The sequence below is a fragment of the Colletotrichum spaethianum genome, assembly GCF_022836535.1.
Source record: "Colletotrichum spaethianum MAFF 239500 DNA, contig18, whole genome shotgun sequence".
NCBI classification, from domain to species: domain Eukaryota; kingdom Fungi; phylum Ascomycota; class Sordariomycetes; order Glomerellales; family Glomerellaceae; genus Colletotrichum; species Colletotrichum spaethianum.
In genome coordinates this window covers 310292-335557 of record NW_026054788.1, presented here as the reverse complement: position 1 = coordinate 335557, position 25266 = coordinate 310292, and the positions used below count along the sequence as shown (strand labels likewise).

The window sequence follows — 25266 nt, the reverse complement described above, 5'->3', positions numbered from 1 at the left end:
CCTTTTGACGCAACCCATCATCCCGAAGCTTCTTTTTACTTCTCGACACTTACAGTTTTGCGTTTCTTCCTGGGACTCGTATCAAAGACTATATTTTTGTCGAAGGATTTAAAAGGAGACGCTATTCTCAAGAGCTTCTCGACGCTATCCCTCATAGCCTGGCGATGTGAGCGGGCCACCTAGCACTCGATGGCAAAGTCAAGTAAGATTTCAGATTTCATCAACGCCCCAGTCGAGGCTTAACAAAACATCGCTGTCAGTTTCTAATTGATCAATAGTCAACCAGAACTTTAATGGCGACATTCAAGCCCACAGCCCTCATCGTCTCTCGATGATCGAGGAGGTCTCGCAGGAATCCTCGAAGTCTCCAAACAGCGATGACACCTCAAACCAAGACGATGATCACTTTACTGATGATCAAAAGACAAAAAACCATCATATAACAGAGTATGAGCAGATGGTCTCCAATGTTGGACCTCATGGATTCCAACACAGGGCCACCACGAACGACACCATGGACACGGTTCTATACGGTAATTGGGAGCAGGACAACAACTTGCAGAAACTCAGCCGTGCTTCAAGTATGTGTCGATATAGTCCTAGTCTTGCAAGATATAATTCTAATTAGAGGATAGCCCCGGAGACAGTGGTTCATTTCGACTACAATGGGTTCTACACCGAATATGACACGGCCGATTCGGAGTCGTACTCGCGTTCATTTCAAGAAGGTACCAACTGTTCGCTTCTCCTCTGCTCTCAACAACCCTAAGCAATTAGATAGTGAACCTGGGTGGTTTGACTGATGCTGCTGTCGCCGTCATGGCATCCCTGCTCTGCGGGCTTATACTGTACCTGCATGTGTCAGATGGATCTCGACTACTAGAATACCCAGAGACGAAGATTACGACTAACTATTCTCCAGTACCGGCGACTCCAGAGGACAGTACCAAGACCAACGGCTTCCCGAAGACCAAGGACTGGTCCATTCTCCAGAGCAACCTAGTCGACTACGGTCCCAACGAGCCCAGTCCCAGACTCCCTGGCTGCTCGGCCGGTCACCCGTACACGAAGACGTGGAAGATGTCAGACTCGATGATGATAGCGTACAGCGCAATGCGCGGTTCCCTTATGCGTACCAATGATCCTCTGCGGTATTGGATGGAGATGAAGGCGTACGAAACTGGTATACGGGCTCATCATAATGATGATGCAGCCACTGGTTCGGGCGGCTACTCTGCAGAACAGCCGGTTTCCTCGTCGCCAGAGGGCAAGGAGAAGTCTATCAATCTTAGCGGCCTAGAAACCAGCCAGCCTCAGACGTGAGTTCTCTCTTCAACTCATAGCCCCGATTCAGCATGCTCTAACCAGAGTGTTTCCAGGGCTGCCAAAGAACACCCTTCTCCAGCTAAAGGAAATACAACGGTCCCGGGCCTTAGTGTCGATGAGAGGCAGGAGATGGATAACTACGCCAAGTGAGTTTTATCGAGACACATTGTCTTCTGCTTAGTACTGACTTCGCCTAGGATGCTCAAAGAAGTCAACATGGCTGCGAAGGAGTACGCTCCGGCCGAGATGGAGAGGAAGTCAACCTATGAAGTCCCCCGCCCAAGGTTCCTTCACATCTCACCGAGATTCGAGGGCTTTCAGTTTGAGGATTACCTGCCTCCCCGTGCTGAGGTTCCCGAATCCCCTTACAAGCAGCCCTTTGACCCGAACCGCGATTTCGGTAAGCCTGAGTTGACCTGTGGTTGGGACCGATGCTCACCCCCTTTCAGCGAAGGAGTACGACGTCTCGGATGACGAGGGTGATCCCGCGTCTGGGCGTATCTCCCCTTGCACTTTCCGCCTCTTAGCCGAAGGTTGCGCTAAGCAAGACCCGAACGCGAATCAGGTCTACATGGCTCATGATGTAAGTCTCATCTGGGGCCCTATTTCTAGAGGTTGACGCTGATCATCACCCAGACTCAACGTATGCGCCCCTCGACACCCTTGGACGATAGCTGGAAGCGGATTACAGTCGACCGTCTCGCCGTCTCCTTTGAGCTTCAGAGAGACGTCAACGACGGTGGCTGGATCACACCCTGCTATTCTGTTGAGTCGGAACCCTCAATCATATATAACCCTCGCGGTGAGCCATTCCTTCATTGCCCCTGAAGTTCAAGTCACTAACCTCAGATAGGCGTTACTTTGAAGCACAAGATGCGCAACTGGTGGTTTGGCCTTTTTGACCGCATGGACCCCATCGCCGCACGTCGCTTCCGCAAGATCCAATTCCGCGAGGTCAACGACCCCGTCGCGCCCCTCGAGACGGCCACCGATCGCTCTGTCCCGTCCACAACCTCGAGCGAGCGCAACCATGCCTACACCGACGCGGAGGTCCTCGAGGCTCTGCACGCCCCCGGCTCGCGCCGCGTCGCCGGCGTCGCCCCGCAGAACGCGCAGCTCATCATCTCGCAGCGCTGGCAGACGGTGACGCGCTGGAAGGCGCAGGACACGGAGCTGACCCGCGAGAACGACAGCATGCGTCTCGCCATCGAGCGCGCCAAGATCGAGCTGCGCGAGATCCGCCTGACGGTCGACCACCTGCTGCAGAAGAAGGCGGCCGATGAGCTCGCGATGCGTCAGCGGAAGCATAAGCGTGTTCTGCGCCAAGTGTCGGCGCACTTGCATGAGCTGCGGTACGAGATCCAAAGCAAATTTGACGCGCTCAAGTGCGCGCAGGCACAGAACCACAACATGAAGACGGAGCTGGCCATCTTGCAGTGCCAAATAAAGGAAGAGTGCGCCAGGGCCGACATGGCCAGCCCTGACGAGGTGCGGAGGGCCGTCTCGCAGCACTTCCGGGACAAGATGGCTGCTATGGAGCTTGCTGACTGCTTCTGAGGCGGTTACTTGCTGTCTCGATGCTACAATCTGCTACATGTGAGAAGACAGCTGCGCCGATGGGCTTCACAACCGCCCGTGAGGTTATTCTGACTGCCTGGTTGCTAATCGTCGAGAGGAAGTGATCTGAACTGAATACGGGCAGAGACCCTAGTTGAAGACCCAACCAGGACAGCGCTCAATGGCCTTGTTGGATGTTGCTTGTTTCTGCTTGAGAGGACAAGCAACAAAGAGGAACTGTTCCTTGAGACTTCCATGCCCCATGCGAGAAAGGTATGGAACGATACAAGCCCCTTACGCTGGATGCTTGGCTAAGCTGAAGTTCTAGTCCCCTACAGTTGGCTTCGAGGTTCCTACCTGTTTCGAGTTAACGGCGTCCAATGTCGAGAAACCAACCTCTTCTGCATAAGATTTGCTTTGGTAGATGAGTCGACTATTAGGTACTGCCAAGCTGTCGCCGGCAATAATGAGTGGGACCGTTGACTAACCCCATTTCGCAGGTTAGAGGACTTTGGCAGTTATTGACGAGTCGATTCTGTCGTGCTCTTCATTTTGCAGTCTGCTTTTTATAATGATGTGGGCGGATGCTGGCCCACTGTTTGAGTACGACACCCTTTGTGGAAGTTACTGAAGTATGTTGGAACGGGATAAGGGCTGCGAAAAGCGGTTGGGAAGTAGCTGTATAGATGGGAGGACGCGTGAAGATCATCGACACAGTAGACCAATACAACGCATACGGTCAATAATATTTGTGTGATAAGACACAGGGAGATGTAGATCTCCTAGGCGGTGATTAAATTGTATCAGAGCTTTGAGAAGAATCATCAGACCCCGAAAGCCCTTCTCGGGGTCTATGTACACAAACGTATCCTGATTCTATGCGTTTCTTCTTTTCTTCCAGCAAAAAGGCCTTCCCATTTGCGGCCCCCTTAGATTTTTTTCCGCCATGCTATTGTCACATCATGAGAGGAGCATTATACACCGACCGGAACGCCCAGTTCGCTGTTCCGGGAATCGACAAAATATCGTAGAACATAATGGTACAAGGGGGGCTCTATAAGCTGCTGACGCCTCCGGCGCCGGCCAACCAGCCCCCGTAGTTTTGGAACAAGACCTCTATCTTGAGAGGTCAATTTTGTAGTCGAGATAGTCATGAAGAATGGTTTAAGCATTCTTGACGACACCGACCTTGGCAGCGCGCAGAACGCGGCCGTTGAGCTTGAAGCCCTTCTGCTGGACGTGGAAGACGGTGTTGTCCTCCTTCTCGGGCTGGGGCGCCATGAAGGTAGCGTCGTGCTCGTTGGGGTTGAACTTCTCGCCCTCAGGGTCGAAGCGCTCGATGCCGTGCTTCTTGAGCGTCGACATGAGGATGTCATCGGTCATCTTAAGACCCTCATACAGGTTGGCAAGGTCCTGGAGGTCGCCCGTCTTCTCGGGGGCGTTGATCTTCTCCTGGGGCACCATGGAGAGAGCGCGGTCGAGGTTGTCGATGCTGTCGATGAGGTCCTTGGAGAACTTCTGCAGGGCAAAGTCGCGCGCCTGCTTGACCTCGCGCTGTGTGCGGTCCTGGAGGTTGCGGAAGTCGGCGATGGTGCGCAGGCACTTGTCCTAAAGGGAAGCATGTTAGAACTGGATCACAAAATTCGATGGCCGACGTCGGTGGACATGGTGCGAACGAACCTTCCAGTCGGCAGCCTCCTTCTCCTTAGCCTCCAGCTGCTTCTTCAGAGCAGACTCGGCATCATCAGCGGGCTTCTCACCCTCCTTGGGGGCCTCGGCGGTCTCCTTGGCGTCGCTGTACCATCTCGCAACGGCGGGCTGCGCAGCTCGTATCCTGAAGGCAGGGGAGCTCTGGAACTGGTTTTGGAAAACAGACTTGGGGGCCTGGGTACGCAGGCCGGAGCGCACAGCGCGGGAAGAGGTAGCGATAGCCTGTCTGAACATTGTGGCGGGTTGTTTGTGGTTGGGGCGAGAGGCTTGAGGGAGTCGAAGCGTGGTTGAGATCGGGGAGGCGATAGAGGGTCTGGTCGCGTGTACGGGGACAGCTTTTAAGAGAATGAAATTTTATCGGAATGGCCCCAAGTGACGAATTGCCGTCCCTTGAGCCCCCGTGCCTGCGGGAAACTTCGCGCCCAATCAAAAGATTCTAGAGAGCTCCATCCCGGGGCGGATGAATCAAGGGACCGGCAAGAGCTTTATCGATAGCACTAGTGTCAAGACAAGGCCAACGGACGCCTGCCTGCCAGACGCCGCCAGGCACGGCTGCTGCACCTTCCAATTGGTAATTCGCAGTGAGTGGCACCCGCGACGTGCGTTTCCTTTGCCTCTGGTCGCAAAAATATCCATTCAGCCTCTCCCCTCCACCACCGTGCAGCGGCCACCAACTCCTCCCCGTTCAACCCACCTGCACCCTCGGTAATCGCGATATTAACGGCGTCTTTGCTTTGCACACAACAAACAACAAACGAAACTTGCTTGCCGCAGAAACTCGATTGCTTTCAGGAAACCTCGACCGAGTCCCGGCTTTGAAAGGAGAAAGGCGGCGCGATGGACTACGAGCCGATGCTGCTGGATGGCGAGTCCGGAGGACCGTCGATCAAGATCTCGGGGGTACTTCTTTCCTCAACTCCTCCAGCTGGTGGCTTTGACAACTGACAGCTCGGCGCCCGCTTAGGCCGACAACATCCACGTCAACTTCGACCTCTCCAACTGCGACCTCTCCTTCGCCAACTCCCTGCGTCGTGTTATCCAGGCCGAGGTCCCCGTGATCGCCATCGACCTGGTCGAGATCGAGGCCAATACGTCCGTCCTTGCCGACGAGTTCATCGCCCACCGCCTGGGTCTGATTCCTCTCCAATCCAAGGACGTCAACAGCCTACTTTACACGCGAGACTGCGACTGCGAGCAATACTGCGACAACTGCAGCGTGAAACTCACCCTGCATGCGCGTTGCTCGTCGGACGAGACCATGAAGGTCTACGCTAGCGACCTTATCGTCGACAGTTTCAGACAAAACGGCACCGTGGGAAACCCGGTCATCCTCGACCCGGAAGGACAGGGCTCTCTGATCTGCAAGCTGCGCAAGGGACAGGAGCTGAAGATCTCATGTATCGCGAAGAAGGGAATCGCCAAGGAGCACGCAAAGTGGATGCCAACATCTGCCGTTGGCTTCGAATACGACCCCCACAACAAGCTGCACCATCTGGACATGTGGTTCGAGGAGGATGCTAAGGCTGAGTGGTAAGCGATCCCAGGACGGCACGGTGATGCGCGCAATGACTGATTCCGGATGCAGGCCCGAGAGCAAGTACGCGAAGATGGAGGACCCCCCTCAGGAAGGGGAGCCGTTCGACTACGATGCGGTACCTGGCAAGTTCTACTTCGAGGTTGAGGGTGTGGGCAGTCTTGAGCCCGATCAGATTATCCAGGAGGGAATCAAGATCCTCCAGGAGAAGCTGGCCCTAATGCTCCACATTCTCACCGGCGAGGCGGACGATGACGGCATGGGCGACTTCGACGGTCCTCGCAGTCCCAACTTGGATATGGATGGTGGCAACCCCTGGCAAGACCAGGGCTACACCACTCCCTTCAACGGCGGTGGCCAGAGCTCGTGGGGAGGCAATGCGACGACGCCGTACGCCACTACTACACCCTATGGCGCATCCGGGCAGTCTGGCTGGAACTGAGAGAGGACGACGAAACCAAAGCAGAAAATGGCGTTTATGTACGAAACCACTTAAAGAATGGGGCGGCAAATGGAGTTTGAGAGTTTTTGCGAAAATGCCAGCTTGAGCAACAGCTGGTCACGTCAATCCGGCAAGAAGTATCTTGGGTTTGCTGTATCGAATAAGAACCGGACTAGGCACGCAACTAAACATGAGGCAACGGAGAGGGGTCTTTCTCATTCTTGACCAAGGATTCCTGGCGTCGTTCAGGTCTGAGTCGAGACGGGCTCACAGATGCCCGTAAGAGCCATGACGTCCGGGAAGAAAACGAGGGGGGGAAGAGCCGAAGACCAGTCAGGGGCTGGCGAAGAAGACGGGAGGCGACAAGCAGCGTGGTATGCTGGCCGACAACCCCAGAAACCTTTTAATACAAAACCACCCAAATCATATATGACGTCTTATGCAAAGAAAAGAAACACTTCAAAGCTTTCTATTCGGTGTGTACTGTATGAACCCTCCGGGACTCCTCTGTAATGCCAAATGCAGCAGATTGCCTCTGTCCAACGCCTCCCAAGCATGCCCAAGATGATGCTGATGCTGCGCACGACGACGCAACACCGGTCTATAAAACGGCACATTCTATACAACAGGCTCTATGTGAGTTTACTCTCTGTCCCTCACCCCTTGATGGACGCCTCCTCGCTGCCGCCGATGTCGGCGACCTTTCTATAGATCTTGCGGTGCATTTCTAGGAAGACAAACGTACAGATGGTTTGACTGCGTGGTGGAGTTAGCGTTTCCGTCGTGCATGTTGGGGGGATATGAGAGAGAGCACGCATGCGTGAGGGGACGGAAAAGGAGAGACGTACGGTCCAAGGCGGAGGAAGCTAGGCACCCAGCCCTTGAACATCCAGCCCAGGCCCTCGGCCTTGTAGATCTTGGTCAGCGTGTGCGCCAGGCCCTCCTGGGTGCTCGCCGACATGACGCGCGTCTTGATCACGTCGATGGGGCTCGTCACGGTCGCGGCCATGACGCCCGCGAGGAAGGATGCGGTGAAGTGCGTCGTGAGGTTGTCGCCCATGGGGGTGTGGCGGATGAGCATGCCCTTGAAGGTATCGTACGACGCCAGCTGCGAGGCCGTCATGGCGGCGGCGCGCATGCTGTTAGGCAGCACGCCGCGGAACCAGCTCATAATGCCCTCCTCGCGCGCCATGCGCAGCATGCCCTCGAGCGCGTGGCTGTAGTTGCGGCGCTCAGCGGCGGGGAGGGCGGCGTCCTGCTGCATGCGCACGTTGAGCACGTCGGCGGCGTTTCCCGAGATGCCGCCGACGAAGCCCGAGGCCGAGGCCATGGCGACGAGGACGGGGAAGGACGGCGCCTTGCCGTCGTTGGCGCGGGTCGCGCGGATCTTCATCTCCTCGTAGGCGCCGAAGCGGACGGTCGAGTACGTCATCTGCCGGAGCAGGGAGGCCGAGAGGCCGTTGTAAAGGCCGGTCACGCCGTGGTTGCGGATGATGTGGGCAAAGGTGCCGCTCATGTTCTTCGGCGCGTCCGGGCGGCGGACCTGCAGGCGGACCTAGAGGCACCGTGTAAGTATTCTTGCATTGCTAAGGGCCCATCACAGCCTCGTGAGGGCCGGCTCGCGATCGCGGGGGCCGGGAGTTCGTGGTGGTCTCTTTGGGGGCAGCGCATACCTTTACTGTGAGACATTGTTAGCTCTCCAGCTCCGACATCGCGACATCGCAGGGTTTTTTGCCCTGCGTAGCATGCAGAAAACAGGCATGAGGCAGCGACAGGAGAGAACAATTACTTACCCAAATCTAGGGGATGGGTCACGCAGGCGGCCATACTACTGGCGCTGCCTCCGAACCAAAAGGGGTATCTTAATGACGGCTCCGTCGTCTTCTTGGTCGTTGACGCCGCTGTCGCCGTCTGCTTCAGCTGCGGTTGCGGCTTCTCCTGCTCCTCAATCTGCCCCATCTTCAACGGCGACGACGGCGACGGGACTGACGGCGTATCGTCGGCCGGTTTGCTAGCAATCATGTTGGCGGCGGCGGCGGACTGCATCGTTGCAGCAGCTATAAAATCTCCTCTGCTACGCTCATCCCGCTGCGGCGCAAATTGTAACCTGCGTCGCAACCAAGTGGCAGTCCTCGGGTTTAATGGGAGAATCGATATCCAAGGTTGCCCTGCGTCGGCAATTGTGTGATGGGTGCCGCGGCGTGCTAAACGTCACTTTTTCCTCCTGTGTGGTGACGTCGAAAGTATAAAGCCGACTTCGGGGGTGTGGTGGAAGGCCTTTTTTTTTTTGGCTTTGGCTTTGGCACGAAGGGTGGTAGGACGAAGAAGCCGAGTGGTACCAAGATTCGGCTCGGTGTATCGCGAACTTTTTCTTATCGTTTTTTTTTCCTTTTCTGGCACCGATTCGGCTGGATGGGCGCTTCTGTTCGGCCCAAAATTTGGCTGAGTGACACACCCAACAGAGAACCTGCTGCTTCGGTCTTTTGCTGCGTCATGGTCCTGTAACCCACAGGGGTGCCATGCGCTAGAAGCGTATCCGGACCCTGCGCCGGGTCGGCAGGGCCTGGCGCCGTGGATGGCCGTCCCGTCAAGTGGAAAGTCGAACGCCTGGTGGGGCCCGTGCGCCCCGTAGGTAGCTTTTTTGTCAGATTTCTTGTGATTGACGGCTGCACAGTTCCGCTCTATTTGGAGCTCCCTTTCTTTCCGCCGCAGCTTTCGAACCCCGTCGCGATCCCAACAGAGAAGCTTGGCGCCTGTGATGAGAACATAGCACAAGGGCCTTTGTATCCGGACAAAGGCGCAGATTAACCATACAACCGCACAGCGATGCTCGTCCCGAGGCTGGCCGGCAGGCAGTTGCAACGAAGCTGCTTCCGTGGCGCCATCTGCCCCGGAGCTGCCCCCCTCGACAATGGCAGAAGCTCGCGTCGTTGTCGATGAGTAGCCGGCGCGCCTACTCCTCAGGTCAGACCGTACCGAACCCGGCCCGCAGCCCCTATCTAAACAGTGCATTGTAGATTCCCCGACCCAGAGCAACAAGACCGTCGAGGTCAACGGCCAGACCATCCCGACCGACACCTGGTTCAACGTCCCAAAGACCGTCCTCGACGCGGCGTCGCGCAAGCTCCACCTCCAAAAGGATCACCCCGTGTACATCACCCGCCAGATCATCGAGTCGCAGTTCCCAGCGCCGACATACAAGTACCACAACACCTTTGACCCTGTCGTTTCTACGCACCAAAACTTCGACTCGCTAGGCTTCCCCGCCGACCACCCCGGCCGCGCAAAGTCCGATACCTACTACTTCAACAAGGACACGCTCCTCAGAACACACACCAGCGCGCACCAGGCGCAGACGTTCAAGAAAAACCTGAGCGAGGGATACCTCATCAGCGCCGACGTTTACAGGCGCGATGCCATCGATAGGAGTCACTACCCCGTCTTCCACCAGATGGAGGGCGCCCGTATGTGGGATCGGACCAAGGTGCCCAACGGCGACATCGCCGCCGCCGTTTGGGAGGACGTCAACAGGTTGCCGAAGCACAATGTCAAGGTCGAGGATCCCCATCCCGCCTTCGATGCGGAGCGTAACCCCCTGCAGGAGGGCCACCACACGCCCGCCGAGGCCGAGGCCATCGGCGCTCACCTGAAGCGGTCTCTCGAGAACATGGTTGTTGAAATCTTCACGAGAGCGAAGGCTGCCGCTGCGAAGGCGGATCCCGACTACAAGGACGAGCCCCTGAGAGTCCGCTGGGTGGAAGCATACTTCCCGTTCACCAGCCCCTCGTGGGAGCTCGAGGTCTACTACGCTGGGGACTGGCTCGAGGTGTTGGGCTGCGGCGTGGTGAAGCAGGACATCTGCATCAACGCGGGAGTGCCGCAACAACTGGGTTGGGCCTTTGGTATCGGTCTCGAGCGCATCGCCATGCTCCTCTTCCAGATCCCCGACATCCGTCTGTTCTGGTCACAAGATGAAAGGTTCTTGAGCCAATTCAAGGGCGTGTCTGACCAGCTGGACTCGATGAAGCGCTTCGTGCCCTTCTCCAAGCACCCGGCCTGCCCCAAGGACATATCCTTCTGGCTCCGGAGCACGTCCGCGGCCGGGGGGAACACCAAGGCCAACACGCAGGACTTCCACGAGAACGACTTCATGGAGCTGGTGCGCGACATCGCCGGCGAGAGGGCCGAGGACGTCCGGCTGGTGGACGAGTTCACGCACCCCAAGACGGGGAGGCGCAGCATGTGCTATCGGATCAACTACCGAAGCCTAGAGCGGACCCTGACCAACGAGGAGACCAATGAATTACATAGCGAAGTAACTAGGAAATTGGTAGAAAAGCTAGGTGTCGAAGTCCGGTAGAGATGACACTTTGCTTAACGTCGGTAGCTGAGGGGTAAGGGGGCTGTGCTGCCAATACTTTTATCGCTCTTCATCAGACGGGGACGGCTCCGGATAGAGTGAGCCCACTCGCACGACATCATTAGCAGACCGGCGTAAGTCGCACGCCTCCCTCGGGGTATGTCGTGAGAAAGTGTGCTGCCAAGCCGACGAGCATACTTTGCTTGCGCCCTGCGTGAGCAAAGAGAGGAGGAGTATGTCGAGGAGCTGCCACGCCATGTATCATAGAACGACTTGTACTATAACGCCCTATGGCGACCGAGCTCAGAGCCTTACTATGCGGGCTCAGCCTTGGGCCAGAGGTTCAGGGCAATTACGGGGACTCGGGGTTCCTTTGATTCCGTCCTGCAGCGTTTTGATTTGACGGTTGTGTTTCGTTCTCCGGGAGTGCCTCATGAAGCACAGCCGTGATGTGCACCAACATCGGGCGAAAAGAGCCATAACAACGGTTGGAAGCAGTTGGACACCAACAAAGCGCCCGCCCAGCGCCAATGCCCGAGCAACAAGTACCTACACCGGAGGGCGGGCTTGTTTCTGCCGAGGGTTCTCGAACGGTGAACTCATGCCCCCATGGCGAGAGCCAACCGTCGGAAGAATCTGAAGCAGTGACGCTGCGGTTGCAGATCAGTTGTATCATGCGCAAAACCTACAATGCCCCGCCGTCGGGGACATGCGCATTAGTCTGCGAGTGGGAAGGGCAGAACCTCAACCCGTCGTCCCAAGTTGTTGGGACGGTTGTGCAGGTCGGTTTCATGTCCTTTCTTTCTCAAAGATGGGGCCAACTTCAGCCTGCTGCTCGGTCCATGGAGAGTTTGAGACTCGATGTTGGAGAGATAGGGTTGAACACAGCCACGCTCCCTTTGGCGAGCTCTCATCGTTGACTGCATCAGACTAAGTCGTGATTGTCGCAAATTAACGCTGATTTCCCGCCCTCAAGCAGGTTCCTTGCAATCAACGTGTCCAAACGGATAAGATGAGCTTGCCATGCTTTCAGGCCCGACTCGGCAATTGAGTCAATCAGGTAAGGAAACCCCCGCAATGTCATGAGATAAGGTGAAGTACCAGGCACGGTGGCACATTGAGCTCGGAAGATTGCTATGTAACGGACGGTCTCGAAGTCGTAGAATAACGGTGGGATACGGTTCGAAGCGCACCGTGCCCCCGAGACCCAGAATCTTTAAGTGATGGGGCAACGCGATCTGAACTCCACAACCGAAGGAACGACAAGTTGCCAATCGATTGCAAAAGTGCTCTGATGAGTGCGAGGGAGGGCACGCGAGTGGACCGTCGCTGATTGTCGTGCATGCGGGTTGGAGGACGAGACTGTTCGTCAGACGTGCAACTTACCCAACTGGGCAACTGGCTCCCGGTGCAGATTCGCGCCTAGTCAGAAGGACATTGGCGATTGAGGGGCGGCAGCACTGCTAGCGGAGCGCAGGAATGCAGGTCTTGGCCTAGAACGGCGTCTGGGGAAGCCGATTGCAGCGCGAAACATCAATCTGGCAGGTCGGAGGTCTTGGTATTCTGCACAGCCTCGTTTCCAGATCGCAAGATGGTAACTTGCTGACGGTTGCCGGTACCGGAAAACCGTGTACGTAGCACCCGGGAAGGGTTTTTGCTTCGTGCCGGAAATTGAGACGAAACATTGACGAGTAGCGGCAGACACAATGGCAACTGCTGCGACCGGTTCGAGAGGAACGTTGGCTCCAAATTTCAAATTTCATCTTTCTCCTGCAAGCCATGCTCTGCGGATACCATGGTGGCTGAAGGCTATGTATCAGACAAGAGCTGTCTTCTGTCCGACGGCGGGCGGAAGGGGCTGAGGCTCAGTGCAATTTGCCCCGAGCTGGCTGAGCGAAGACAAAATCCGTAGGTTGACTCGTAGCAGGCGGGCTGAGTCTACGCAGCAACTTCAACAACGTGCGAGGCATTTTGGACCAATTTCCGCGATGCTCCTCGCACGGGGCGGCAAATGGCCTCGTCCCTCTTTCAACCGAACGGCAGTTTATGGCATAAAGTTGCAAGACCGTGGCCGGTTATCGACTTGGCGCAACTGACACTGCCGCTGTCGAAAGGGGCTTTGCATCGTGAGAGAAGTCCCCTCTACTGCCAAGCCCCAGCACCGGATGACTGATGTTGGGGCTTCAGAGGCTCGTAAGCCAAGACGAACAAAACAAGCCTCAGTCGACCACGGCCGATCGTGGCCTGACGATGTCCGAAATCATCGGAGAGAAGAGCGAGGCCCGGCGAGGGTAGCTTTCCAGGTGGTTCAAGGGGGCGTAGCCTCAAGCCTGACAGCAAACCGCAAACCCCAAGTGTCATAGATACAGTGATCAAGTAGCCAAACAATAGCAGAGGAAAGCTGTCGTGTGAACATAACAACTGTTGCACAGCCCCAATCCCTCTAGACTACTGAACCAGCCAGGAACTTGCCGCTGTGGAGAATCAACTCAGGATCCCTGAAAGACTTTAGCCTTGGTCGCGATAGCGCAAGAGCGGGGAGTTCTGTTGTCGAGTTGAGGGTTTTGGCAAATCAGTAAAGTCTATGCCTGGCTGAATCTGTAGGTAACGTTGATGTTCGGAGCATGCCCGAGTCCACACTGGGCACCCGGTTGATTAGAGCTGCATGGTGTCTCTGTAGACTGTTGGTCGCATATGGAGGGATGTACGGGGGGCATCGCAAGACTCAAGACGGGAGGGCGTGTCCAGTGGCTGACAACGGCAGCAGCATTGCCGTGCCAGGCCATGTGCCTCTGTTTCGTTGCGTTGTGTCTCGCGTGTTCAGGAACGTACGGGAAGCGAGAGGGATCCAAAAGGTGAGGTCACCAGGCCAGGCGAGGTAGACGGATACGGCTTGACAGGGTCGAGAGATGGCGATGCGACCATAGTGCCGTCGCTGCGGCCAATTAATAGCGGGTCGAGGCGCTGTTTCCCAGCTGTCAAGTCGATTTGTTTGCGTCCAGGGCGCTCTGCCGTCATTGACGAGAGAAACGGAGCCCAGTGGGCGTGTGGGGGAACCACCGTGATGACTGGGCGGGCGGTTTTGGTAGTGTACACTACATGGGAGGGGAGGCCTGCATGAGGCGAAGAGGTGTGAGGATTAAGCCGACGGCGACAACGAAGACGACTCTTGACTCTCGGGCAGTCGGGGTTTACTGGGGGATGAGACGGCAGCACCGCCCTCGCGACGTACCGTAAAGTCGTCACGGTGGAAATTAGAGATTGAGGCGGAGGTAAACGACACCGCTCTGTTCAGAGCGCTGCAACGGTACGTACCGCGTCTAGCGTTGCCTTTGCAAGCTTAGCTCATCCGTTAAGGCAAGGGAATGGGCAAGGGAATGGGCGCGGAAACTGCGTGTAGATAATGGCTGAGGTGGCGAATGGCATTCTCGACAATTCAATTTCCTGCGGGGCGAGCGAACCAGCGGCCTGTCGATTCGCCCAAGCCTCCAAGACATTGGGAGTCTAGTCCGTAGTCGAACATCTCCATGAGCCACTCGCCCGCGTGGACCGCGAGTGCAACCGCAGCGTCAGCGCCCTGGCACGGCAGAGGGCGATATAGGTAGGGTCAGTAGTGTAGTACATACGGACGACGACCCGGCAGGCACTGCTTGAGATGTATCTGGCAATGGGACGCCAAGCCTACTGAAGTGGGCGAAAAAGGAAGGGGAAAAAAAGATCCCTCATAACAGATTTTAATTTTTTTTCCTTCGCTTTTGCACAGCCCCAATCGGGTCAGCAGTGTTGGTTCCTGACTTTTCCTGCTGGCTGCTGGATGGCCGGTGCCATGTGCTCTCTGCGCTCTGTGCTTCCTTCCCGCCCATCCTTGTTGAGTGGTTTCCACCGCCGTAGTGTAGGTACACACATTCCTCTGTGTACCTCGTCTTCTGCGCGGAGATGCAAGCAATCTCGGTGCCAGAGAAAGGTAAACTAGAGCCTGCGTACTGTGTAGGGTTACCGCCATATCGTTTCTCGTCTGATCCCGACGGGCCCTCACCTGCGCCAATGCACCTTGGCAGAACCCACGCGCCTTACCTCGACTCAACGGTGAACCTTCCACACAAGGTGTACTCTCACTGCGTGACTGCTAGGTACGTAGGAGAACGGATAAGGAACGGCAGGCGTATCGCTCAAGTCTCCAGCCTCCCAACCTACGTGCAGGCTCCACTGTGACGGCTCCAAGGCGGCGAAACTTCAAACGGGCCCGTGAGTCCGTGTGGCCTTCCCGTTTCATCACACAGACCAGACACTCCTCCACGGGGGAGCAAGTCTACGCCCTCGGCCACCGTAATTGTGGTCCTCCTCGAGTCTACCTTGCACCCTGCCCGCACACCCCTCCACTCCCTCCCACTACTCAGCCATCCCACACACACACACACACACACACACACCTCTCACGCTCCACCCGACCCAGTAGTCGTCCAGTAGCGACAGCCAAGCCACCCTCGCTGGCACGCCCAAACATATAACCAAGACCGCCGCCCGCCAACCACCACCATCATCTTCCGCTCCAACTCCAGCACCAAACAAAACAAAACGCACCTACAACCATTCTTGCAAACTGTTACATGCAGACGAACAGGCGTACCACATCCTCGACATAGAAACTACATCACAAGAGCAAGAAACACCTTTGCGGTACTCGCTTTCTGTCGCATCCGCTATCAACCACCACATTACTACAACCAAATCACACACACGTACCCAACTACTCAAAATGGAGTCGCCCAAGTCAGATACCCGCCCGATCTTCTCGAGGCGCTCAACCAGCTCTTCCAAGTCGCTTTCTCTCGACCTCTCCTCTCTGCCGCCTCTGGTCCAGCCGACGCCGCCCACAAACACCCTCCTCTTCACAAACCTCAATGATACCTCCATCTTCCGCCCCGACAACCTCCAGACCATCCGGGACCTCGTCCTCAAGACGGCTCCCATCCACTCATGGGCACCGCTCAAGTCTTTCCGCCGCATCGTCGTCTCCTTCTTCTCAGAGGACGACGCCATCGCCGTGCGCCGTGTCTGGGACGGTGAAGCCGTCATGGGCGAGCGCGTCCGCGTCTACTTCGGCCAGCCTACGCCCGTCGAGGTCACCGACCGCCACCTTGCCCTTCCCGACGCCGGCAAGCTCTTCTTCATCTCGCCCCCTCCCTCGCCTCCTCACGGCTGGGAGATGAAGCTCGAGGACGCTCCTAACAAGATGGTCCACGCTGAGGATCTCGCCGAGGCCTTGGCTAAGCTCCACCACCGCCCGACGGGCATCGAGACGCCCATCAGCCCCGTTGATGGCTCCCGGCAAACTCGCAGCAGGAGCTCTACCCTGCTCTACCAGCCTGACGCCAACGGCGCCAGCCCTGACCTCCCGGCCATCTGCCTCGAGGACATGACGGACGAGCCCATGGAGTTCAGCCCCATTGACAACCAAAAACCCATCATGGCGCACACCTCTCGCCCGCCTGTCGAGCTGATGCACCACGCATAGGACATTCGGGTGTCTTTTTTTTTTCTTTCAACAGCTATCTCGTTTGGGCGTTGGGATATGATATGGAACATGGTGACATGGGCTTCTGGCACGCATCTAGCATCTTCACATGGGTTTTGCGACGGCGTTTTGAGCAAAGATAATGGCACGTATACTGGACAGGACAAGGGGACGATTATTGTTTGGATGAGATCGACACTCTGCACTGTCGTTTCTGATGGCCACCGAGCCAGGATAAAAAGTTTATTACTGTGCTGCAGTTAAGCGCACAATGTTATGTATACTAGATTCCCCTTTCGCGAGCAGCCCACAGGCAGCGAAACAAACAAAGATGATTATTATCACAAAACGCTGCGTGGACCGGTCATATGTGTTTCAGTGTATGGATATTGTTATGCCTTTTTGACACCAAGAACCTGCGGCAAAGTCGTTCATGCTGCAGCAGAGTCGTTCCGGCGCAGCCCACAAAAAACGTCGAGCCCAGACTGTTTGATCTTCCGATACAGTGATCGGCGCCGCGAGAACGAGTCTGGGGGGGAGAGGGGATGGATTCCGGATCAAAGCCGATCGGGATCAGCCCGTAGCCCACACTACACAACCCAGCCCAGCAGGTTTTCCTCGTTTCACTTGGTATGACGTGGTCTCTCTCTCTCTCTCTCTCTCTCTCTCTCTCTCTCTCTCTCTCTCTATAACTGCTTTGCCCATCATCTCACAGGTCCAGTGAAACCATCCCGGCAACCCTCCCAAACAGCGCCGAGGCGCTCCGGATGCCTAGCCAGGCGAGCAGCCCCGCCACGGCGACGGCGACCAGGAGCACAACGAGGCTTCGGCGTTCGGTGACGCGCGCGCGGCGGCTGGTGTTCGTGCCGAGGGTGGAACCCTGCGCCGACGGTTCGAGGTGGTGGGACCGGGCGGCGGCCTCGGTGGACATGACGTCGAGGGTCGGGATGTACTGGAATTCGAAGTTTGTCTCTTTCCCGAGGGCGCCGAGTTCGGGCTTGTGGACAGTCAGGTTGAAGAGAGCCTTTTTGAGAGTCTTTCAGGGTCCGTCAGCTTGGGGACTGTCGAAACAAGGAAATCCGGGGCGTGGAGCATCATACCTCGTTCCGGACTTGTCCCAGTTCGGGAACATACGGCGGGGGTAGCACATGACCATGAAGAAGATGCACTGCCCGACGATGAGCAGGGAGTAGTAGAACGGCGGCCTCTCGACCGCCAGCGCGCGCGCGAGCTTGGGCCCGTTGAGCCAGTACGTCTCGGCCGCGAGGAACTCGCGCGACACGTGCGAGGGCGGCTGGTTGCACAGCCCGGAGAGGACGTTGTTGGCGAGCACGCGCGAGGTGTCGGAGGGCTCGATCTCGGAGGCCAGGAGGGACTCCATCATGGCCCGCGCCTTGGTCACGGACGCGAAGGCCTCGGTCGGCGTGCCCATGATGAAGGCGACCCACCGCCAGAGCGCGAGGTAGTCTGCCTTCTCGGCGTCGGTGAGGAAGATCCCCTGCCGGGGGAGGCCGATCCAGAGGAGCGTCGCCGAGAAGGTGGAGATGGTGCCGATGGAGTCGAGGTCATTGACGGGCACCCCCAAGCCTGGACATCGTAGTAGGAGGGCCGCTCGGCGACGAGCGCCAGGATGCGGCGGCGGACGGTGGCGTGGAGGAGACGGACCCTCAGAGAGGAGGCGAAGCCGTCGCCGCCGGGCTGCACGGAGGCGAGGTCGCGGGTCACTTGGAGGATGTGCTGAAAGGTCTCGAGGAGGCGGCGGCGTGTGACTTTGACGCCAAAGCCGCCGGTGCGGGAGAGGGTTTCGACGACACGGCGGCCGCCCATGCCGCCAACCAGGGATTGGAATGTGAGCTGCGGAGTGTTAGTGAGATTATCGTGTGAGGGAGGATGAGTGGGCGTTTACGGCAAAGATCGCGGGTCCGGCGTAGCGGAGGAAGACCTGTTGCCCGCGCTCGATCTGGGCCCAGTCTACCCAGTCGGGGATTGTGTTGACCTCAGTCCATAGCTCCCCCAGGATCTCATCCGAATCCGCATTATCTCTAAGGAGAGTGTAGAGGTCCCGATGAGGCTTCGGGTCCGGGGGAGCGTCGACCTTCTCGCTGGGGGTTGTGGCTTTGTCGGCGGTGATATCTCATCCAGCCGGTCCAGTGCTTTTGCTCCCAATTCGTCGTAGGTGTAAATCATCGGACGGAGGTCGTCGCCCGTGAAGTGTTCATCGGTCCACTTGAACCAGTAGTCCCATACTGATCGCCACTCCTCGCCTCTATACCAAAGGATGCCGGCCATTGTTGACCTGTACTTCTGGGGTAATGAGTGGTTTGGAATGTAACAAGGGCAGTTTATCAAAGACTGGAGTGCAAAGAGCCACAAGAATGCGGCTACGGTTAAGGTTAAGAGGGGGAGCTGGGACACACTTCAGGTTGGGTGGTTAATCCGCCACAGTAAACAGGGGCAAACCGAAGCTAAGGGCGGAATGACTTCACCAAGGCCTAAGGAATTTTCGGTCTGAAAACTGACAATGTCGAACCAACTCGGTTCCCTTCTAATTTATAAGCCATCGGGCATAGATATAGAAGTGTTTAGGTCTAAGTGACCAGCATTTCCCGAGGTCTTCACAAGTTGCAGACTCGAACTACGAGCAGAGCGAAGTGGTGACCTTATTCGAGTGAGGGGTTGACACAAGGCCGGCTGGCGAATCAGTGGATCAGAGTAACAACCAGACGGCCTAGCTATGGAAATGGAGGTAAGATGATAAGGTTAAGGTTGCTAAGAAAGGGTAGATAATATGGGTTGCGAAATCCCTGCACAGTGAGACGACCGGTGTCCGAGGCCTAGAGGCTGCCGAGAACATGGATGATGCCATGATGTTTGCACGTGCATAGCCTCCTCTCCTCCCATCCGAAATGGAGGGGCGGAACGGGTTGTATGAACGGAGGACGTATCGAGTCTGATTAGAGAAAGTCTCCAAGAGACAGAGTGAGAAAAGGTGAGCCTGCCAGCAACTAGTCGCAGGTGATGATGATGAATCGCCAGAGTGCACGTCGGCTGTTGTACAGAGTGAAGTTGGAATTGAAGCGTAATTGACTTTGCTAGCTGCAAGCACTTTCCGTTCAGAGCTAACCAGTTGCTCAACGGCCCCCTGCAGTCAGCACCGGTGGCACCCGGCGCTGCGGCGCCATTCCCCCCGGCCGCCCCCTGCGGCAGTCCCACTGTTTTGCGCGCCCCGTCCCGTCGTCCAGAGGCGCGCGACTGAATTAATTAGACTCGAGCTCGACTTTTTTCCCAAACGCCCCCTTCGCCAACTTCGCATCCCGAACCCCGACTCTCGACGTCTCCCACCTCCATCTAATTTTGCGAAACCCACAAAGCAAGAATGCTCTGCTCATGTCGATTAAGCCCCCTGAGGCTTTTCCTACAGAGTGTGTCGCAAACGCTCGTCCCCGAGGCCGCTGTTGCAACGAGACTCCCGCAGCACCTCAAGAACCCCCAAGCTTTGCGACTCGGTCAGAAGTCGACATTCGCAACCTCTACAACCTACAACAGACAAGGCGATTGGCAAGGGTCTATCAAAGAAAGGAAGTGGCCCTTGGAAAGAAAACATGCCACAAAAGACAGGAGGGAAAGGGACGGCGTCGCTGGCGAGGACGACCCCGAAGGCGGCGCGAAGCCGAAAAGAGAAGGCTGGCAGATCCAAAAGGAGGCCCTGAAGAAGAAGTTCCCCGACGGCTGGAAACCGCGCAAGCGACTCTCGCCGGACGCCATCGCGGGCATCAAGGCGCTGCACGCGCAGTTCCCCGAGGAGTACACGCTACGGACGTTGGCCGACAAGTTCGAGTTGTCGCCCGAGGCGGTCCGGCGCATCCTCAAGAGCAAGTGGCAGGCGTCGCCCGAGGAGGAGGAGGAGCGGCAGGAGCGCTGGTTCCGGCGCGGCGTCAACGTGTGGTCGCGGTACGCCGAGCTGGGGATGAAGCCGCCCAGCAAGTGGCGCCGCGAGGGCGTCACGCGCGACCCGTCGTATCACGAGAACCGCAAGGCGGCGATCCAAAGGAGGAAGGAGGAGGAGGCGGAGGAGGAAGCTGGGGAGAGGATGCAGCGGAAGCTGTCCGATACCATTTTGTGAGGCCCAAGTACTGTGGCACCATGGGCTCGAGTAACTTTGCCATAATCTCCCCTTATGATATTCAATCAAGTCGGGAACCTGATAGTTCCGGGTGAGGATAACCTAGCAATACAATTCTGAGCTCCCGTCCGTAAGCGCAGGCCAAGCAGAATTTCCAGAGCCGCTGAATTGCAACTCACTTGCCGAAGGCCGGCATCTCATTGGTGCATGTGAAGTCAACTGCATGGTCTAGATCAAAGCCTCGCCATCGACAAAATGAACTTGGGGAAACGACGCCGCTCTGCATCACCAGGGACTCACGGAATCGGAATTGTTAACCATACATACCAGAATATCGTTTTCCAACTTGACGAAGATGTGACTTCTCAAAACTGAAACAACGCCGCCCTACGCAGTATTATCTTACACTTAAGGGTTCGTGGGAGTATGCTTCCACGGTATCCTAGGTCCCGCCATGGGGCAGCGGACGGGCTTCGCGAAAAGCAACGAGGCATGCAGGATCGCAGGCGACTGAGGATACGAGTATCTGTGGATCGACACATGCCGCATCGACAAGGTGTTAACTCAGGCTGACCATTTTCGGGACAGAAATTGGGCTGTTGGTTTCTGGGCACTTCAAGAACCAATAGCTCCCCGCATAGTTTTGTTATCTTCTTGGAATTGGCAACATATGGACGATGTGGTGATGCAAGGTGGGAAGATGTTATGGCATCGGCACAGAAGGCGTCGCGTTACTATTGTAAATCATCCTCTGGCAAGCTGACAATATGCCGCATCGGAACGTAATCCAGGTTCACAGTTATCACCGACAGCATCAAAAGGCAACGATTCATTACTTGGTACAAGATCCATCAGGACATCACCGAACCACCCAGGTCCAACACCACCCGCTCCAGCATCCTCCTTCCACAAAGGCAATCAGGCAGACAGGAAGGTCAAGCCTGCTCGGCAGTGTTCATGTACGTGCTTGCAGCCAACAGTCAGAAGCGTAAGCTTCGGCTCCGGGATGAGCTCTAACGGGTCTGGGGAGGAGCTACTCAAGATCTCGCGAACTCAGGGGGTTCTGGAGATTGTGGTCATCGGTCGATAGATGTCACCATTGCAGGCAGCCCTTACCTTTTGATGGATCTTGAACCACTCCATTCTCTTTGCAGGCCTGGATATATACTTCGGGCTGTTGGCTGCTCACCCGTGTGTTCTCCGATGTCACCAGCCGTCTTAATGCAACACGACGGCCAATTTTCGCAGTTTCAGAAGCATGACCCGAACCCATACGGTTCTCGACAACTCAAACTACCCTGCAAGGCATAGAAGGGTTTGTAAGGCTAGAGTTGTCGGCCTACGTTGCCACAACTGTTGGGAACAACCGTTCTTTAGGAGTTTGATTCAGGCAAGCAAGAGTCTGAGAAGCTCTGGACCGGGAGTTTTAGCAACAAGGAATAAACCGTGGCACATCTACCGTAGCGAAACAATCAGAATTAATGGCAAAAGAAACTTTCGCAGCTCTCGCCTTGATTCCACCATCAAACCGCCTCAAGGGGAGTTGGGCGGAGTAAATCGCGCAACCAACCCGACGCTCTCACCAAATCAGCACAACAACATCCTGGTTGAGACGTCAAGACGCCGTCACAGCTATGGAAATGACCATATTGTGTGGGATAACGGCAAAAAGCAATCCTCAAAGAGGAACCAAGGACCGACCGCGGTTCGAACGCGGGGCCTAGAGATAGGTTGCTGCGGAAGCTGCAATCTCTCGCTCTACCACTGAGCTATCGATCCTTGTAAGCGGATCAGGGCTTAGTCATCTAGACCGCTTGACCGCCTGGCCGCAATGTGGTCTCATGGAGACTTTCGCGTATGCAGGACGCGAGCAGATGCGAGTGGGCATCATGTGGTTGCATACCCACGCATGTCTGCATGCTCGGTGACGTGGGGCCGGGATCTTGATTAGCGAATCGTTCATGTGACATGTACTGACAGGGACTGGACAAAACTGAGCAACACTTGGACGTCACAAAAAATGAAAAGAATGGTTGGGAGAGTTTGAGGATGGCATTTGAACACAAAGTCTGATATTCGGGCTCCCAGTGCTAGCTCCTTCAACCTAGGGCTATGTTAATTAATGTACAGGGCGAGGCCAGTCTAAAACACAACGCTAGAGTTTTAGATACCCAGGGAGAACTCGACGCCGACGTCAATATCGCGGGCTGAGAGTTTCAGTTAGCGTTGCTTCAGTGAATTAGCGAGAGAATAGAGGCCGAGACTTACCCATCTTCACAACCTTGGACAGCTGCACGGCCTTCTCGGCGGCGGTCTGGAGGTCGTCAATGGAGAAGATCTTCATGCTGGAGTTGTTGATGATCTCGTGGGCGGCCTCGACGTTGGTGCCCTGCAGACGGGCGATGATGGGGATCTTGAGGTTGAGCTCCTTGGAGGTGTTGATGAGACCCTGGGCGATGAGGTCGCAGCGGACGATACCACCGAAGATGTTGACGAAGATGGCGGAAACCTTGGGGTCGCTCGTGATGAGCTCAAAGGCCTCCTTGATGGCGGCGGGAGTGGCACCACCACCGACGTCGAGGAAGTTGGCGGGCGTGCCCTTGTTGAGCTTAATGATGTCCATGGTGGCCATGGCCAGACCGGCACCGTTGACGAGGCAGCCAATGTCACCGTCAAGCTTGATGAAGTTCAGGCCGGACTCGGCGGCGCGGACCTCGTCGGCATCCTCCTGGGTGGTGTCGCGGAGGGCGAAGATGTCCTTCTGGCGGTAGTCGGCGTTGTCGTCGAAGCCGAACTTGGCGTCCATGCAGAGGACCTTGTGGTCCGAGGTCTCGGAAAGGGGGTTGATCTCGATCTGGGTGGCGTCCTTCTCGAGGAAGATCTTGTAGAGCTTCTGGATGGTGTCCTTGGCATCCTCGATGCACTGCTCGCTGAAGCCAAGCTTGACGGCGATGTCGCGAGCGATCTCGTCGGTGACGCCCTTGTTGATGTCGATGTTGGTGGTGATGATAGCCTCAGGGTTCTCCTTGGCGACGGTCTCGATGTCCATGCCACCCTGGGAGGAGGACACGATAACGGGGCCTGGGAGGCGCGGTCCATGAGGATGGCGAGGTAGAACTCGCGGCGGGCGAACTTGCGCTCGCAGATGTAGACCGAGTTGCAGAGCTTGCCGCCAGCGCCGGTCTGCTTGGTGATAAGCTTGTGGCCAATCATCTGCTCGGCGAACATCTCGGCCTCGGTAGGGGAGTAGATGACGCGAACACCGCCCTTCAGACCGTTGTCGAACGTGCCCTTTCCACGTCCACCGGCGAGGACCTGGGCCTTGATGACCATGTCCTCACCACCGATCTCCTTTGCGATGGCCTTGGCCTCGGCGGCGGACTTCGCGACGGAACCCTTGGGGACACCGACTCCATACTAGATTGAAGGAACAGACGCAAACGTTAGCTATCGTGGTCGACTATCGCGCGTGCGTGGGAAGCTCTATTGAAAACTTGGCTGCCCCGACGAAAAGGAGAGTGGGGCATTTCAGTCGCGGGTACGGGTGTGGATGTTTACCTGGCGCAGGAGGTCGGCGGAGAGGTACTCGTGGATGCTGAGGTTTCTTCTTTGTTGCTGCGCGAGACCCGGGAATCTGGCAGGCGAGGCGGCGACCCTCGAGGAAGTTTGGATGGCAGAAGCCAAACGGTTGCGTCCGAGCTTGAACATGATTGTGAAGAGGTTTATGTGTTCGTGTCGTGAGGAAGGGGTAAGGTTCTTCGAGACCGCAGGTTCGAAGAAAAAGAGTCGCGCCGTCAATCAAATGACTGAATAGAAGATCCCGACGGGTGGGATGATGGGGCGCTTCGTAGAAGGGAAAAGGAAAGAGGACCGACAAGAAAGTCCTATAGGTTGTGCTGTGATGCAATTGGTTTTGCAAGAAAGCGCTATCTCCAAGCAATCTCAAACGGGAAAACCAGAGGTTTCTGGGCCGCGGGAATTCCCGGTGCTCTGGTTGGGTTCCCGCTCGGAAGAAAGCTTCAGCCGAGCTACACAAATGCGCCGCCGCTTTTAGGAATTGCCGGAGCTTGCTTTCTCCGCCTAGAGTTGATTTTCATGCAGCGCAATCACATTTACTGCAAAGTGAGTCTATACGAGTGTGAATATATCTGAAATAATTGAGTATTAGCCATTTTATTCGAGACATTTTCCTTTGCAGAGGAGGCGCAACACCTTGCAGCAGGAAATTGTTAGCCGAAGTACGGCTAGCTCCCAGGGTTTTCGGAGGCGGTTTGCTAAAGCGGCTCTGCATTGGCCCGAGCTCCGAACCCGTGCATTCGTCAAGACATTCACACCAACCTGCCAACCACGTGTCTGCAAGAAGCTCATCTGCAGGCTGATCATGTGGCGCCAATTCTTCACCTCACCTTTCAGACATTGCCACGGTCTCCTCGGGAAGTGCTGCGATCTGACCCAGAGGTACAGGGACCGATTTGAATTCATGAAAGCGCCGACTCACAGATACACTTTGACAAGTCCATCTCCTCGGACAGGTTTTTGTCCTTTCTCCCCCAAGCCCAAGTCCCCGACTCCTCCATGCCATGTATCGACTGAGACAAGGATTGGGGCTATCATGATGCTCTCACGATTCTTTCACAAGAGGACACGAAACGCCTCGGAGACCCCGCCTTATGTTGGAACGTAAATTTGGCGACCTCTT

General features: G+C 56.3%; 9 protein-coding genes and 1 non-coding gene across 10 annotated transcripts; 5 read left to right on the top strand and 5 right to left on the bottom strand.

Moving 5' to 3' along the window:
* Positions 1-819: 819 nt before the first annotated feature.
* Positions 820-2883, top strand: ColSpa_07215 (uncharacterized protein; the record flags this gene model as incomplete). Its single annotated transcript, XM_049273427.1, has 6 exons — positions 820-1319; positions 1380-1472; positions 1524-1726; positions 1776-1909; positions 1939-2128; positions 2180-2883. 6 exons carry the CDS (start codon positions 820-822, stop codon positions 2881-2883), a joined length of 1824 nt encoding a protein of 607 aa, XP_049129384.1.
* A 1164-nt stretch (positions 2884-4047) lies between these two features.
* Positions 4048-4827, bottom strand: ColSpa_07214 (protein GrpE, mitochondrial; the record flags this gene model as incomplete). The annotated part of the gene is made up of 2 exons (XM_049273426.1): positions 4048-4491; positions 4564-4827. The coding sequence occupies 2 exons, from the start codon at positions 4825-4827 to the stop codon at positions 4048-4050; spliced, it is 708 nt and encodes a 235-aa protein (XP_049129383.1).
* Positions 4828-5430: 603 nt separating this feature from the next.
* ColSpa_07213 (DNA-directed RNA polymerase II subunit RPB3) lies at positions 5431-6569 on the top strand (the record flags this gene model as incomplete). Its single annotated transcript, XM_049273425.1, has 3 exons — positions 5431-5493; positions 5558-6123; positions 6179-6569. 3 exons carry the CDS (start codon positions 5431-5433, stop codon positions 6567-6569), a joined length of 1020 nt encoding a protein of 339 aa, XP_049129382.1.
* Positions 6570-7225: 656 nt separating this feature from the next.
* On the bottom strand, positions 7226-8615 carry ColSpa_07212 (mitochondrial dicarboxylate carrier; the record flags this gene model as incomplete). Its single annotated transcript, XM_049273424.1, has 3 exons — positions 7226-7325; positions 7418-8124; positions 8385-8615. 3 exons carry the CDS (start codon positions 8613-8615, stop codon positions 7226-7228), a joined length of 1038 nt encoding a protein of 345 aa, XP_049129381.1.
* Positions 8616-9480: 865 nt separating this feature from the next.
* On the top strand, positions 9481-10929 carry ColSpa_07211 (phenylalanine--tRNA ligase, mitochondrial; the record flags this gene model as incomplete). The annotated part of the gene is made up of 2 exons (XM_049273423.1): positions 9481-9509; positions 9534-10929. 2 exons carry the CDS (start codon positions 9481-9483, stop codon positions 10927-10929), a joined length of 1425 nt encoding a protein of 474 aa, XP_049129380.1.
* A 4756-nt stretch (positions 10930-15685) lies between these two features.
* ColSpa_07210 (calcipressin-like protein) lies at positions 15686-16444 on the top strand (the record flags this gene model as incomplete). The annotated part of the gene is made up of 1 exon (XM_049273422.1): positions 15686-16444. One exon carries the CDS (start codon positions 15686-15688, stop codon positions 16442-16444), a length of 759 nt encoding a protein of 252 aa, XP_049129379.1.
* Positions 16445-17153: 709 nt separating this feature from the next.
* ColSpa_07209 (uncharacterized protein) lies at positions 17154-18733 on the bottom strand (the record flags this gene model as incomplete). The annotated part of the gene is made up of 5 exons (XM_049273421.1): positions 17154-17468; positions 17598-18031; positions 18106-18298; positions 18351-18559; positions 18637-18733. The coding sequence occupies 5 exons, from the start codon at positions 18731-18733 to the stop codon at positions 17154-17156; spliced, it is 1248 nt and encodes a 415-aa protein (XP_049129378.1).
* A 1087-nt stretch (positions 18734-19820) lies between these two features.
* On the top strand, positions 19821-20567 carry ColSpa_07208 (respiration factor 2; the record flags this gene model as incomplete). Its single annotated transcript, XM_049273420.1, has 1 exon — positions 19821-20567. One exon carries the CDS (start codon positions 19821-19823, stop codon positions 20565-20567), a length of 747 nt encoding a protein of 248 aa, XP_049129377.1.
* A 1692-nt stretch (positions 20568-22259) lies between these two features.
* ColSpa_tRNA_192 lies at positions 22260-22346 on the bottom strand. Its single transcript is given in 2 exon segments — positions 22260-22295; positions 22311-22346. It is a non-coding gene; the product is annotated as a tRNA-Cys (tRNA).
* A 384-nt stretch (positions 22347-22730) lies between these two features.
* Positions 22731-24275, bottom strand: ColSpa_07207 (succinate--hydroxymethylglutarate CoA-transferase; the record flags this gene model as incomplete). The annotated part of the gene is given in 4 exon segments (XM_049273419.1): positions 22731-22774; positions 22836-23604; positions 23622-23984; positions 24126-24275. 4 exon segments carry the CDS (start codon positions 24273-24275, stop codon positions 22731-22733), a joined length of 1326 nt encoding a protein of 441 aa, XP_049129376.1.
* Between the last annotated feature and the right edge of the window lie 991 nt (positions 24276-25266).